The 15,131-nt window shown below is 37.3% G+C and overlaps 1 protein-coding gene and 1 pseudogene across 3 annotated transcripts; both read right to left on the bottom strand.

The window, feature by feature from the left end:
- Positions 1-1,011: 1,011 nt before the first annotated feature.
- On the bottom strand, positions 1,012-11,227 carry LOC132848772 (interferon-induced very large GTPase 1-like). 3 transcript variants are annotated; one of them, XM_060874762.1, is made up of 6 exons: positions 11,029-11,227; positions 7,245-7,300; positions 7,021-7,126; positions 6,692-6,946; positions 6,336-6,596; positions 1,012-6,226 (listed from the first exon to the last, which is right to left on the bottom strand). In XM_060874762.1, exons 2-6 carry the CDS (start codon positions 7,263-7,265, stop codon positions 1,539-1,541), a joined length of 5,331 nt encoding a protein of 1,776 aa, XP_060730745.1. In that variant the 5' UTR covers positions 7,266-7,300; positions 11,029-11,227; the 3' UTR covers positions 1,012-1,538. The 3 variants fall into 3 exon arrangements, with proteins under 3 accessions (XP_060730745.1, XP_060730744.1, XP_060730746.1); XM_060874761.1 differs by having other exon boundaries at positions 11,044-11,227; XM_060874763.1 differs by having other exon boundaries at positions 7,021-7,123; positions 11,044-11,227.
- Positions 11,228-11,433: 206 nt separating this feature from the next.
- On the bottom strand, positions 11,434-12,230 carry LOC132848773 (ufm1-specific protease 1-like; annotated as a pseudogene).
- Between the last annotated feature and the right edge of the window lie 2,901 nt (positions 12,231-15,131).

The following is a 15,131-nucleotide window of genomic DNA, read 5'->3' as shown; positions in this document are numbered from 1 at the left end:
TATCAGATCCCGTATTCATAATGATTCTAAGAATGATCTCATGAACCTCATCTTAATAGTGATTCAGTACCAATCTTAGAGCAACTCTGAGCAAGGAAAATACAACAATTTTATCTTAGAGAGGAGGCAAAGCTAAACCCTGTTACTAACTATGACACATTCTACTAACACTTTTTGACCTTATGAGCCCTTTCAAGGGTTACAATGCTTTATGAATATATTTTATCTTTACTAGGATCTTCTCTTTCATTTTAAAAAGAGCAACTCTTTGCACTAAGAATCTTTATTAATACAGGCCCTGGCCCTCAGCTGTTTTGCTGTGTCTGTGCCCACTGCAGTGTTCAGTGTATGTAGTCTTAATGTAGAGACAAAGTGAAGGCTTATAATAAACCATATTTTAAAAGGGCTTGATTTTTTTTTTTTTTTTTACTGGACAACTGATCACATTCTTCAAAAGAATGTGTCATAGCTAGTAACAGGGTATATTCCACCTCCTCTCTAAGATAAATTGTCCTTGCTCAGAGTTGCTGAGATTTGACCCTGAATCACTCTTAAGATAAGATTCCTAGTTCCTAGTAAGATTCCTATTTTTTAAGCTACAGTAAGTTAGGAGCTCCATGAGATCATTCGTAGAATCATTATGAAGACCCTGATATTTTGTGATTTTTACACACAACACTTTCTAGAGAACAATAAAGAAAAAACATCCAGAGGGCTCTCTCACTCTCTCAGATCACTTTTAAAGTCTTTATGAATACAAGCAACAGCCTTTTGGCAGCAGCAATCATTCCACAGTCAAAATCACTGATGAAAACACATTTTTCTTCATTCTGATAGTTCATGATTACCAGAAACTACTGAACCGTATCTGTTTGATATGAATTAATGCTTTGCACCACTGCCACATGATTGGCTGATTAGATAATTGCATGAATGAGTAGGTGTACAGCTGTTCCTATTATCCAAGTGCTCCATGAGTTTATATTTATACACATGAACATTTGTTTTAGACAGAATCACAGGTTTATTGAAAGTTAAATAGGTTACATTGATTTTGATTACAAGGCAATAATGTTTTAATTGCTTTACTATCATAGTTTGTATTGACTAAGATCTAAGTTTTGATTTAAATTTAATATTTATATAATAATCATATATGCCAGAAAATACATGTTACATAGACATAACAGTGTTGAATGAATATACTTAAACTGATGATTAATAAAACTGAATTTGATTTTAAAGATAGATTTGGTTTTAATAAATCAACACCCAGTAAGAAAGAGCAATCATTAAAGAAACAGAATCATTAATTTGTGAAGATAAAGACATAATTCTAATTCTTGTGCTTTTCAGTGTCATTAAAATGCACAGTATTCTCTTTGCTGGTTGGAATTTTAAAAGAGAAAGCTAAAGGAAAGACAAGTTGTCAAGGGATGTACTAATGGTATGATGAGATGAAAGACTCCAATAGAATTTGGAAAGCAAGAAAAAAGTTTTCTTTAATCTCCCTTATCCTAATGATTTTTCACTGGTATTTATTTGATACTAAAACTCTCCTTCAGACCTTTTTCTGCTGCTTTCTTTGTGATTTTTTTCCACACTTGGGGAATATCTGCAGGTTTTGCATTATACGCTTGTGCAAACTGATCATTATATTTTGCCATAACAAATTTCCAGTAGTCTGAGGCCTCTATGCTGGGATCTGCAGGGATGTTCCAGTCCGGAAAGATCTCCCTGTATTTCTTGTAAGGATGGAACACATGGTTGGTCTCTAGGCATCTGAACTGGGCTTCAGTGTTCACATCAGTAGAGCAAATGTTGGTGACTAATTTACCTGAGTGCTCATACCTGTATAAACCAAGTCCTTGAGGTCTGTGTACAGAAGCACAGTGATGTGTATGAGCTTCTCCTCCTGCCTCACATGGTGCTTTGCAGAATGGACACTGTTTCCCGCAGCCAAATACACGCTTGAACAGCTCATCCTGTGGTTTGACTTTGAGTGTTTTCAGTTTTCTCAGAATGTCTTCCTTCTTAAATTTAGTCTTCAGCGATTCTTCCATTTCCTCCACAGACTGCATGAGCCAGTGGGAAAATTGTTCCTGTTTGGCGTTGTTCAAAACCATGACTGCTGCATAATTTGGAATGACAAATATTTTTCCAAGCTCTCTGCAAATGTTCTGAATAAATCCCTTAATGTTTTCATCTTCATCTGTCTCTTGTTGTGCTTTTCTGATGGCCTCTTTTATCTCCATAATAGCTCCTTTGAGATGCTGCACTTCCAGCTCAAAAAGCTTGTTTTCGTTAGAAAACCTGTCTTCAATTTGTTTTAATATCCACTCTTTAACAAAGCGTTCATAAGAACTTATGTAGCTCACATAGTTCTCAAAATTGCTGTCATCCAGAAGTTGTTTTAAAATAGAGTACTGGAAAAATGAACGTGTGCTGAATTGAAATGCATGTTCCCCTTGCAGCATTGTGTCAATAATGTCTAGTCCCAGTGAGTTACAGATGAATGTCTCAACTGCAGGGCTGAGGCAGAGCTGTGCGAATTCTGCAGCCTTCCTCTGACACTGATCACGATTACTGAACAGATCTTTAAAATCAGCACGGTACTTCTCTTTGAATTGTTCAAGGCATCTGCGTGGGTCGTTCTCTTCAATAAAACTGTCATGCATGGCCTGGAATTCTCTCGCAGAAATAGCACAAATGTGCAGCTTTAGGGACAGTTCAAATTCGTCAGAAACTTTCCATTTCTTTAATGATGTCAATTTTGTATCAATTATATGTAGGATCTTCTGAATGTAGGTGTCATGATAATCTGATTTTCTTTCTTTCTTGTCATTAATTGACTGCATACATGCGTCAATGGCACTGTCTGCCAACTGTTGCAGTCTCACAGTTTGTTCAAATTTATAAACATGCATCATTTCTATAGCTTTTTTAAAAAGACCATCTGCTGTTACAACATATTCCTCTCTGCCGTATTGATCCAGATTGCATCTGTTTAACCTTTGAGTGACAGAACTTCCTTTTTGTTTCATGTTCAGTCGTAACTGCTTAAAAACACTGTCAGATATGATTCGTCTACGCAAGCCAGTAAAGGACAGCTCTTTAACGGTTTCCTCCCATATGTTTTCAAAGATGTTGTTAAGCTCTTCTTCAGACATACATTCTGAATGTCTGTTCTTCCGGAGATCCTCCAGAAGTATTAGAACTTTATTCTCCATTTTGTCAGTATGTGTTTTTTTAATGTTGTCCAAATTATTCTTTCCTTTCCTAATCTCAATAACTGCCTCCAGGTTGTTCAGCACTGAGTTTTCTGTTTCTCTCCTGAGAGATTTTGCACTGTTTACAAAGTCTTCTTTGTACTTTTCCACCAGATAGACATGACCCTCTGTTTGCTCATAGTATTTGTTGAGGTTTTCCATAATGGTCTTTTCCAATGTATCAAGTTCTGAGGAGGCCTCATCTTTCAGGGTCCTCAGTAAATCTTGCAGGTTTGTCTTGTCAGATTTGGATTTCATTATCTCAAAATTGGACACTCTGGTTTCAGCAGATGTTAACCACTTATACATGTCCTTTTTTAAAGACCATTCCCATTTATGGAATTCAGTGCACAGCTTCATGTATGCATCAGCTACCAAGCTGTTCCTAAAGCTGAATATGAAATTTTCGAATTTTACTGCATTCCATAAGCTTTTTGTCCACTCCAGAAATTCTTCAATGTTGTTGGTAGATATCTTTTTGTTAACAAGAATGTTGGTTATGTTCTTTTTGAAGTCATACACAGCCTCAGAGTAGCCTGCATTCACTGGTGCCATTGGTGGGTTTCCGTGCCAGAGCCCAGGTATATACCAGTTACCAGTCTCTGGATCATACTCCATTACATCAGTAAACTTCTTGTACAGTTCTTTGTTTTCCATCTTGGCTGCTGCCTCAGTCATCTCATTCAGTTGCTCTAAAAGAAGCTTCCGGTCTCTCATGTTTTTGTCATGTGCTGATACATCAGCTACATTTTGATGCACAAATGCACACATAGGTTTTTTGCCCACTTCCTTCATCCTGAGGAATGCATGCACCACAATCTGCAGAATGTCCTTCATTTCTGTGGAGTTCTCCATGGCAATATTGATGATGGTAATATCACTCAGCCCAACAACAAGTGTAGCCAGTTCATTGTCATGTTCATAGCTGTCATCGAGCTGTGCCAGCTCAGGTGATTTCAGTCCCTCAGTGTCAATGATCACTAAATGATCACAATTAAGTATTTTTCTGAAACTGTCGGTGACTTTGATCATCAACATGAACGCTCCTCGTGTGCATCTTCCACTGCTGACTGCAAACTGAACCCCAAACATGGTGTTTAATAGGGTGGACTTTCCTGTGCTCTGCACTCCTAATACTGTAACTACCATGATCTTATTCTTGGGCTGCACTAAAGTATTCAGCTCTTTCAGTACGTCACTAATCCACCTTAGGGGTATATTTGAAGCATCTCCATCAACTAGTTCAAGAGGGAATCCATCTAAAAGGAGCTCAGCACACAGTTTAGGTAAGTGTAGCATTTGTTCTCGTGATTGTATATTTTCTGGAAGGGAGACAGCAGCTTCATACAGCTGACCCATTTCCCTCAAAAAGTGTTCAGTTCCTAAAGCACTGTTTGAGATCTGCTTGTCCAGTATTGCAATCTCCTCCTTCTTCTCAGATGATTGTTGACATTTCTCCTTGTACTTTTCTCTAAGTTTGGACAGATTTTCACGGGATAAATTGTCCAAATACATTCGCATCCATTTCAGGAAGAAGGATCTCTCAAGAGTTGAACTTGACAGTGCACTTATGAAGCAGCACATGGCTTCTGACATTTCATAGCTGCTTTGCTGTTTCCTGAGTTTTATTTTCTGTTCAGTAAGTTCACCTTTATATATCTCAATGTTCTTATCCCCAGCTTTACGAAGCCTACACTCCTCTTTCTCTATTTTTCCCAGTTTCTTCCAGATCTCACCCTGCAAAGGGAGCTGTTTTTCCTTAAACTTTATTGTGTCGTCTATCTTGCTAGTGACTACCTTTGCATTTTCTTTTGCATGTTGGCACTCCTTGTTGTCTTCATCAATCAAAATCCCAAATTCATGTGCAACTGTGGTCATCTTTTCAAGTTGTACAGTTATAGAACTGTTTTTAACAACATCACTCACAGCACAACACAGATTTGTGACAAAATCTGCATCATTTTGTTTGGTCTTTAGAATGATGTTGTTTTTTTTCAACTTCAATGCAGCAGCTGTTCTTTTCAACAAATCCAGATTGAAGGCTTTGGTGTTTGCATTTCCCACCAAAAACAACTGTGCATTTACACATGTATTGGTGAGTAGCTGATAGTTGGTTTCAAAATTGTCAAAGAAAACAAAAACTGCTGTAGAAATCTGACACAGGAATGAGTACTGAGTCTCAAATGTACTTATGTCCCCTCTCAGGTTTGCAATAGCCAAAGGTTCTGGGAAGATGTCTATGTTTTTACTTCCACAAGGTAAGTACCAGCTGATCTCCACCATACCATTTGATATTTTTCTTGGGATGTCTCCACAGTCCATTTCACGGTGCACAAATGTGTCATGATATTGCTGTGGATTACTGAGCAGTTTGTTCAAGATTTGAGATTTGGAAATGCTACAGTCTCCAAGTCTTACAAAGGACACCAAAGGTAATTCAGCAAGAACAATCCTGTCTTCCACAAACCCTCTTGGATCAGACAAGGAGTGTGGTCTGTATTTCTTTACAATATCTTTTAAGGCCCAAAGCATGAGCATGCTCTGCTGTGTGTCACAATTAGGAAGCAGTAAAGGCACAGAGAACTGGCACATAGACATTTTGAAGGCAAGCTCTTGTTGAAGAAAACTGTCTGAGCAAAGGAAGAGTGCAGTTATGATGTCTAAAGGATTTACTTTATGACTAAGGTCCTGGTTGAGGTCAAGGCTCTCCAGATCTCTATACAAATCCAAACTAAAATCTTCATCGACAATATTTGATGGAGCACATTTGACACTTCTTGCAGTCACATTCACCATCATAATTTTCTTGAGGAAAAGCCATGGTAAATCTGATCGAGTCTGTGCTGGATCATCTGTCACTGTGCTCTTGTCTATCTGTAGTACAGAACTCAGTGAGAGTTTATCAGTGAGGTGTTGTTTCAGCCCCAAGTCCTGAAGAAAGCTCTCAAGATTGCTTGCTATTAAGAACAAAAATAAAAGAAAACCTTTCAACCACCCCAATCAAAGCTTTAGGTAAAAACTAGTTGCCATTGACTATTACGATTTGCAAAACGTATAAATACTTACGAGTACGAGAATCTAATACAGCTGTCTCACTTGTGCTCCCATTTTTGAGCACTGTTGCAATGTGGAAGGAATATGTTTTTCCTGGAGACAGGTTATCGATAACTAGTGTGTTAGTTTCTGTTTCTTCTTCATGAACAGTTGTACCATTGTGGGAACACAGCACATGATACCTCTTCTCTAAGGAAGCAGGTGGATGCCAGGATAGTGTAACTGATGTAGTACCAATATTCTCAACCGTGATGTTTTCAGGTGGGTTTGGAACTGTAATGAAAACAGAGTTGGGGTTGAAATGGCATGGTGAATTTAATGGAGATGTTATTAGACATTTGTCAATAAAACCTTAGACTGGTTATTACTTGTATATGCAGACACTTTGGCTGCAGAACTCTTGTTTCCATTTTCTGAGACTGAAATCACAGTAAAAGTGTACTCGGTGCCTGGACACAGTCCTGACACTTCAGCATAATGCTGTGAAAGGGTTTGGATGATTGAGGATGTGCTGCTGGAGCATCTCAGCTCAAAGGCTGATATGCAGTTTACACATTTCCACTCAAGTCTAGCAAAATCAGTCCCAATGGACTGCACTAAAATGTCATATGGTGCAGGAACGGCTGTGAAAAACAAAAAGAAATATTTCAACTCAGCAAACATGCCAGAAAGTTATCTAAAGATTTTATAAAAATACCTTCTGGAGTGACTGGCTCCTCTTTTAGCTGTAGCTTCGCAGACTTTTTTTCAGAAAGATTTATACGTAGATCTTCATCCAAAAAATCTTTGGCGTCTTCAAACTGCTTGATTTGGGAATATTTAAACAACATTTTGAATGATGAGTTCATACAAATATCTACCAAACAGTCAGGCATGCCAATCAGGAAATCAAATAAATAAAAAGCTGAACTCAGTAGATACCTCTTCATCAGAACTCTCCATTATGCATACAATGATGGTCAGTCTTCAGGGGCAAACTGTACAAACCAAACAAAAGGTATTTCTGAAGTATTTAGACACAAGGAAGTCATTTGTATAGATGGCAACATGTATAGAAAATATACCAAAGATTGAAAATGTTTCTTATTACATATTATATGGCAGAATGTTCACAATACATATAATTTTATTCATTTTAAACAGGTCATAACAATTGTCATTACCCATGGCATTATACAGGACTAGCAATACCCATGTCAAACTACTGAAATTTTACACAAACACTAAAGCGTGACAGAGAATCTGGACGTTGCCTCTATGGAAGCTGCACAACCGGCAATAGCACACACTGTGTTCTAAACTTTCCGATTCACTTTTGTAAATGGATTTATGTCTGAAATCTTGAAATTAACTTTGGATTACTCTGTGGATGAGTTTTTTTTATATATATAATTTATACGAGTATAATTTATATGAGTTTTTAATAAATAGTGCTTCTTTACATGGATCATCAAGATTAGTCAGTCTGCCCTGTTACAAAAAGCATGATCTGTTAATTCATAAACTAAAGTCAGCAATCTTTTCAGTGAAACACATCAAACTCTTATTATATATTCATAAAATGTTCTATATGCTTCTTTAAGTCACAGATAAGATAACAGGTTCACAGATACCACTACAGGACTGTTACAGTGAACCAAAAGAACACAACCTGATACAACACACCATTAACGCATCAAAAGAACCTGTGTCACTGTTTGGTTCACCAAGGATGACTTCCTCTCGTGGCACCACAAAAGGAAGAAACTTAAAATTATAAATGATAGAATGGGATTTCAGATAAAAAGGGATATGAAACGCTGTTTATGGATCAATTCGATTTACAGCATGGCACAATGCATTTCTGCATGGTACAATGCATTTCTCATCATTGAGTCTCATCACTCAATAAGGCAAGTTACTACAACCTCAACTTAAACAGAAATTCTCTAATTACAAAACATGCACTCTATTAACTTTTTGTGTACTGCGCATGCACAGGAAGTCTCACCTCTTGATGACGCATTACTTAACCTGAATTGAGACATGATCTATCCATTATTTGGATACCTTGCTGTGGTACATGAGGAAGTATCCTTCAAAATTCATGAAAGTGTATGAGGCAAGATGAAGGGAAATTCTTAGCTTGCATGGGTCTGGGCACTGTATATTTGTGAAATATGTAATATAAATTTATGTATGATTCCTTCTAAAGCATCAGCACATTGTTTTGCCTGGTGACTGAAGAGAATGCGATCAAGGGTCTGGTAACTGGAATCCTAGAAATAGTGGAAAATGTAAAGGAACCTCTCCCGGCATTCAACAATGTTTCTGTGGTGATTGACGAAGACGTGGTGATTCATCACTCAGGTGCATGGTGTATGCATTAAAACTTGACTATCCAAATGACTTAAAATTTACATTTAAAGTTATACAGCGCCTGTTCATTGGAGCACAAGAGTCCACTGTCTGAAGAAAAAGCTACTGCTTTAGTGCAACTGGTTTATTTGTTTTTTTCCCTCATGGTGTTTTTTTCTTCATTATTAAAAAACTAGGTTGCACCTTTTTGATACATTTACTTGCACACAAAAGACATTGAAAATATATGAAAATATGTTTCAAAGCTTGGATAATAAGACTGTGATGTTTCTTTCCCACCCTCAGATACCACAGCTTCTGATTGGATCTCAGCATGTCTGGCAGAAATATCATCATGAATGTCTGCTCATCAGTTAAAGCTCAATCCTAGCAAAGCTGAACTGTTGATCATTCCAGGTGATTCATCCCCAGGTCATGCTCTTGCTATATCCCTGCACAACAATCTGATCTCCCCTTCAGCCACAGCTCGCAACCTTGGGGTAACCATGGACAATCAACTGTCCTTTTCCTCTCATGTTACTAATGTGACTCGCTCATGTCGGTTTCTTCTCTACAACATTAGAAGGATTCTGCCATTTTTGTCCACACAGGCTGCTCGGGTACTTCAGGTTCTCAGGTTCAGTCTCTTGTCATTTCAAGACTGGATTACTGCAACGCACTGCTGGCAAGTCTACCTATGAACGCAATTTGTGCTCTGCAAATGATCCAAAATGCAGCTGCATGGCATGTTTTCAACCTGCCTAAATTCTTGTATACCACCCTGCTGCTGCGATCCCTCCACTGGTTTCTGTTAGCTGCACGCATCAGATTCAAAACACTGATGCTGGCCTACAAAGCCAAAAACGGACCAGCTCCCTCTTACCTCAAAGCCCTCATCACTCCTCGCACTGCACCTCGCACCCTCCGATCTACCAGCACTGCTCAACTGGTTCCACCATCTCTCAGGGTAAGAGGCAAGTATACTACAAGACTCTTCTCTGTTCTGGCACCAAGATGGTGGAATGAACTTCCCCAAAGGGTCCAGACTGGATGTTTTCAAACGACGGTTGAAGACCTACTTATTCAGGAAACACTTCAACTAGCACTTTCTTCCTTGTTTGTTGCATATATGTATATTAAATAAATAAATAATATAATATAATAACAAAAATTTGAACAGTGTTTTAGACTCATGGTCTGTAAACTTGTGAACCAGAGTTCACGTATTCAACGATAGAGACTTAAAAGCACTTCTGTACATCGCTCTGGCATCTGCCAAATGATGTAAATGTAAATGTAAATGTAAATGTAAATGTAAGAAAGATTTTTTTTTTGTGCCAGCCAAGAACATCAGCATTGAAATTAACACAAGCACCACAACCAAACTAGGCAAACACATTCAAGCATATTTAGAGAAATGGATTTGTACCTTAAGAGAGCTTTAAATTTTGTGCATCCAAATGCATTTCTCATGTTTGTGAAGAGTTTGGAGATTTTGAAAATAATTTGTTTGTCGGTACTTATTTCCATGTAATGCTGAGGTTTATAGAATATTTTGAAAAAGAAAAGTCTTGGTACTGTTTAATGTTTGTACTGGTACCTGGTTCCCCTTTAGCACACGTGTGTGAAATCATGACATTTTTCACAAATGTTCTGCTTTGAGCAGTGCATGTGTTATCGTGTACTTTGTAATTTTCAGCAAAATAAGGTATATTTCTGGAAAATATGTATGGAGTCTCACTATTTCCCTATTTAACTACACAAAGTTCACTATTGTACAGAACGTGGTTGTGAATCTCATTTAAATTATTCTTGGATAAATAAATGTTAAATATAATAAATAATAGTAAAAAACACGAGACACATCAGTAGTTATATATAAATATAAATTAATTGTGTGGTCGAATTTGAGCTGGATACAGTTCAGTGTTCAGTTAAAATAACACCTCCACATTCCACCCTAATCACTGCTCATTGTACAGATATAATGTTATTTTTATATTTTATTGTCTCACATTTTCATTGTATCTCTTCTTTGCACCCAATTTACTGCCTTTTTTCTTTATAGTTATACTTCATTAAGGAACAGTTTTAATACAAATGTCACTACATCATACTGTGTATGTTTATGTATGTGACATAAAATCTGAATTATATATATTTATTTTTTTAATTGCTCGTTTATAACCTTATAAGATATAAAAGTGCAGGTACACACACGTCCTCATTTACACATGTAATAAGTATTTAAGAAATTAGCTTTTTTTAGACCATTTAGTGCCTAAACAACCCGTCTGATATTTAACCCAGATATTTAAAACATATAATAAACCATATATTTAAAACAGATAATAAACCAGATATTTACCAGGTCTCTACTCACATGTTTGTCTAGAAAAAGTGACTGAAAACAGCATCATCAAAAGAATCATGCACTTGCTAGAACCCTCCTTTATACAAGCTTATACAATGCTCCTTAACACAGTTGCTCTGGTTACGGTTTTGTCGATATCGAAAGTACATCCTAAGTTTTGTTTCCCTGAAAGTGAAAATAAAGCGCGTGCACGCGACACACTCCCTGAATACCCCTCGCGTGCACGCGCACAACTCATGAGGAGACACTGTGAGTGTCATGAACACAATATCGTTTGTATACTTATTTTACCCGATTTCAAATATATATTAATAAAATACCACATCAAATTCAAATACACTCGGGGACGTGACATATCTTTATTATTAATTCCTTTATTTTTCTCATTATTAAGCTTTCAGTACAGGTTTCTAAGGTTTTGTCAATGTCCTGATGGCAATAATGAGAATCATTGTTATGTTTATGGCAAACAAAGGTTATAGAAGGAGCTCAGATCGAGAGATTGAACTCTCCTCCACGCCACCCAGCCATTCTTTTGCAAAAACTCCTTGTCCAGGACAGAGCCGTAATAGTGCGGGTCCATTATAAGCACGTAGCTGCCTTTTTTTCCGGTGCACACACCCAGAATGCATTTGGATGAGTTGTCCCTGTCTCCACCCATCATGACTGGTGATCCATGGGTGAGGAAATGAAGGTGCAGGTCCTGAGCCGCCTGCTCGAGCTCTGTTGCCCCACTGCGCACGTGCACTAGTCTGCAGGGGACATCATACATCTGGTCCAGAACCAGAGCAGCCTCACAAGTCCCTATCCACTCTTTAGAGCCCAGAAACAAGGCTGGTTTGTCTCCTATTGTAACTAGTGCTTGCTGGATTTCATGGATTTCCGATTTTACTCGGTGGAGGTCTGGATTTCCCACAGTGAGATACATTATTGATCCAAGAGCACATGGTCTGAACAGTCCTGTATCCACAACCCCAGCCTCTGTCGTCCTTTCCATCACAGCAGTAATGATAATACACACACTGCCCTGATGTAACTGAACATCTCTCATACACTGTCAATGGTAAAGCCAGTCCTTCATGTGCATTCTTCACTAGAAAGTCTTTAACACTTTTGTTTACATTAAGCGGATCCTGTCTGTATCGCTCTCCCCAGTCTATATCTTCTTCCTGATTCCTCTCCATGAAGACAAAAACAAGTTACTTCACTTAAAGACATATTTAATGACATTGTGCCTGAAAAGGGTTTGGATCTGCATGCACCTTGGGACTGAGAGTAACGCAATTTCAATTCTCTGTATGTCCTGTACATGTGGAAGATTGATAATAAAGAAAACTTGAACTTGATTTTTTTATATTATGTTAATTAAAAAATTTATAATATGACTTGCTGTTTATATTTGTTTTGTTTTTATTGCATTTATATGATATTTGTGTTTTTGTTTTGATATTTGTGTTTTTAATGTTGCAAAAGTATTGTGGGAAAATAATAAATAAAAGATTGAACAGTCTTTAGCACCTCAACTATCTAATTATGTTCCTCTCAAATGTTATGTTCACATTATGTTCCTCTAAAATTTGTGATTTGCTTCCACCTGCAAATTGCTTTGTGTATCATATTTAATAAACCAATACATTTTAAATGTTTAAATGAACATGTATAGTCACACCATTGTAGCAGTGTTGTATGCAGTAGGCTATAAGGTAAGTAGTGATTGTTCATTTGAAGTTTACTCAAGTGGAAGAATGTAACAAATTAACTTACACCTACTAGCACTATGCATTATATTTTAAAAAAGGTAGATTATCTTAATATCAAAACCTTAAATTTTCTCTGGACTTAATGATAAATACATGTCTGACCTTTGGAATGAACCAAAAAAACACAGAAAATCGCAATCATGACGATTTATGGTGATTTTATTTCTTTGCCTACATTGACGCTGATGCATTATGAGGAGGGGGTCCCCTGTACCAAGATGGCGGCTCTATTGACGCATTCGTTCCAATGTACTGCCCTATACAAGGCGACATCTAGTGTATATATCTATGGACTAAGAACTCCAGGGCAGACGCGCTTGATTCCTGCCCAGTTCCATAAAGACAGCGGTGCGGACTGATACATTTTGGGCGCTGCGGCATATTAAATATATGATAAATTGTCAAAAAGTTTTTCTGCATGAGAAATACAATGTGTGGTGGGAGAGCGTGACAAAAGACCGAAATGAGAGACTGTCCCTCTCAATGCGTGACACTTGATAGCCCTGTATTCTCAGGACGATTGTTTTCAAAAGATGAAATTCTCCCCAAAGCTGATGTTGAGAGTCTGGATGTAAAGTATCACATTTTACAAGACTGTGAAAGTGAATCTCAAATATTAAATCCAAACTGGAAGCATCAGACAAATTTATTTGTATAGGTAAATAAAGTAAATCAGTTTATTCAAATGCAACTGTTTAGTGCCACTTTATTTTGCAAATAAGAGGCAATTAGTTCATTTATTTAAATAAGCTGGTATTATCTCCTGCCATGCATCTAACCTTGGACGGTGCCCTTGTACTGAAACATTTTTATAAAATATTAATTAATAAATAATAACCCTATCCATATTCAGTGCTTTTATAACATGATGTTTTATAGTTTTTTTATTGTAGCATGTGACTTGGGCCTAAAGTGTATTTGATCCACCTCCCAAACATGGTTCAATAACTGATAGTATAAAAAGAAACATGGATGCAAAGTTATATAAAGATATATATCTACAGATACTCATTTGGCAAATATTATATGTGTGTTTATTATTATTATTATTTTGACTCCTTATTATTGCTTTCTTTCCTTGTATGCTTGTATCACTCCCATTGAGGAAGTGTTTTACCTCAGATGATGTATGCTCCATTTGTCAGTCCACTGTAATCCAGCAGGGAGAGCCATTGCTCCTGGGTGCAGCAGTGTATGGGTCTATAACTGCTAATGTATGTGGACCACTGTGTGGCAGCTGTTGATTTAAAGCCATCATCAATATTAGTTTTTATCCAACCATGGGTTTGTGGTGCAGTGTGTATACAAACATTATCGACTACCATTTCTCTGACTAACTGTTCTCTTCTGACTAACTGCTTTATTTGCTCATGTTGTAGGTGTCTGATAGATAGCATGTTTCTGTACTCATAGTCAAAATTTCACAGCAGACCAAAATAACATATTCTGTCTGTTATAAGGTAAGTAAGGCATATGAAATGTGGTGCTCCATAACAGCTTTAACATGATGCTAAAGCATGTATCTAACATCATGGTGGTGCCTCACAGTTCCAGGAGCTATAATTAGCAGCTTTTATTATTTGAAATTGATGCATTTACCGATTGATTCTGTATCTACAATGCTTAAATTTTCCTTCCTTGCCACTTGCCACCTGAGAGCTGCTCCTGATCACAGTCTGCCAGACTCCCAGAGCAAAACTTGCTATTTTCATAAACTTTCATTGATTTATGATCTTATGAAACTATTCTGTGATAACTAGTCTGTGTTGTAAAACCTGATGACCACTGAAACATCTTGGTATTTAAAAATTACTAATTTATTACAAATTCACTGAATTCATTGTAATTCCAGTTCTTGGTGTTTTGTGCAATTGGAATGCAATAGATGGGAGAAGTAGTCTGTGTCTGTGTTGTGAAACGGGGGGGAGGGGGTGTTTGCTGTTTAAGAGTTAAAATGAAAGGCAGACCAGAGCAGTTGGCCCACATCAGATTCTGTCCTCAAACACACACTGCACTGGGAAACTTACCAGAGGGACATGAATCTCACCTGAGGTCAGAAATGTATGAAATGATTAAAGTTCATCCAAAGAATATGTTATTTGTCATCAGTGGCATCAAATATAAAGCCTGCCAGTGAGCCACTGTTAAGCCACAGTGAGCAAAGACCCACTGTTAACCCATAACCCAAATTCTTTTGAATTATGATTGTTTTTTTCTCAGAGTTTGTGCTGAGACATGTACGTAAGTCATGTAAAGACAGTGCTGTACATATGCACTGGAGTGCTCTTTCTGTAAACAGACTGGATTAAAGAGATTTGACATGTGAGTAAGTGTATT

Source organism: Tachysurus vachellii, chromosome 7 (assembly GCF_030014155.1).
Source record: "Tachysurus vachellii isolate PV-2020 chromosome 7, HZAU_Pvac_v1, whole genome shotgun sequence".
Classification (NCBI taxonomy): domain Eukaryota; kingdom Metazoa; phylum Chordata; class Actinopteri; order Siluriformes; family Bagridae; genus Tachysurus; species Tachysurus vachellii.
This window is presented reverse-complemented; position numbering and strand designations above follow the sequence as displayed.

Coding starts and splice junctions, on each gene's coding strand:
- LOC132848772 (XM_060874762.1), bottom strand. CDS start 7,265: ATGGAGAGTTCTGATGAAGAG. Junction 6,947..7,020: donor GGAGCCAGTCACTCCAGAAG/GTATTTTTATAA, acceptor TGTTTTTCACAG/CCGTTCCTGCACCATATGAC. Junction 6,227..6,335: donor TGTATTAGATTCTCGTACTC/GTAAGTATTTAT, acceptor TGTTCTTAATAG/CAAGCAATCTTGAGAGCTTT.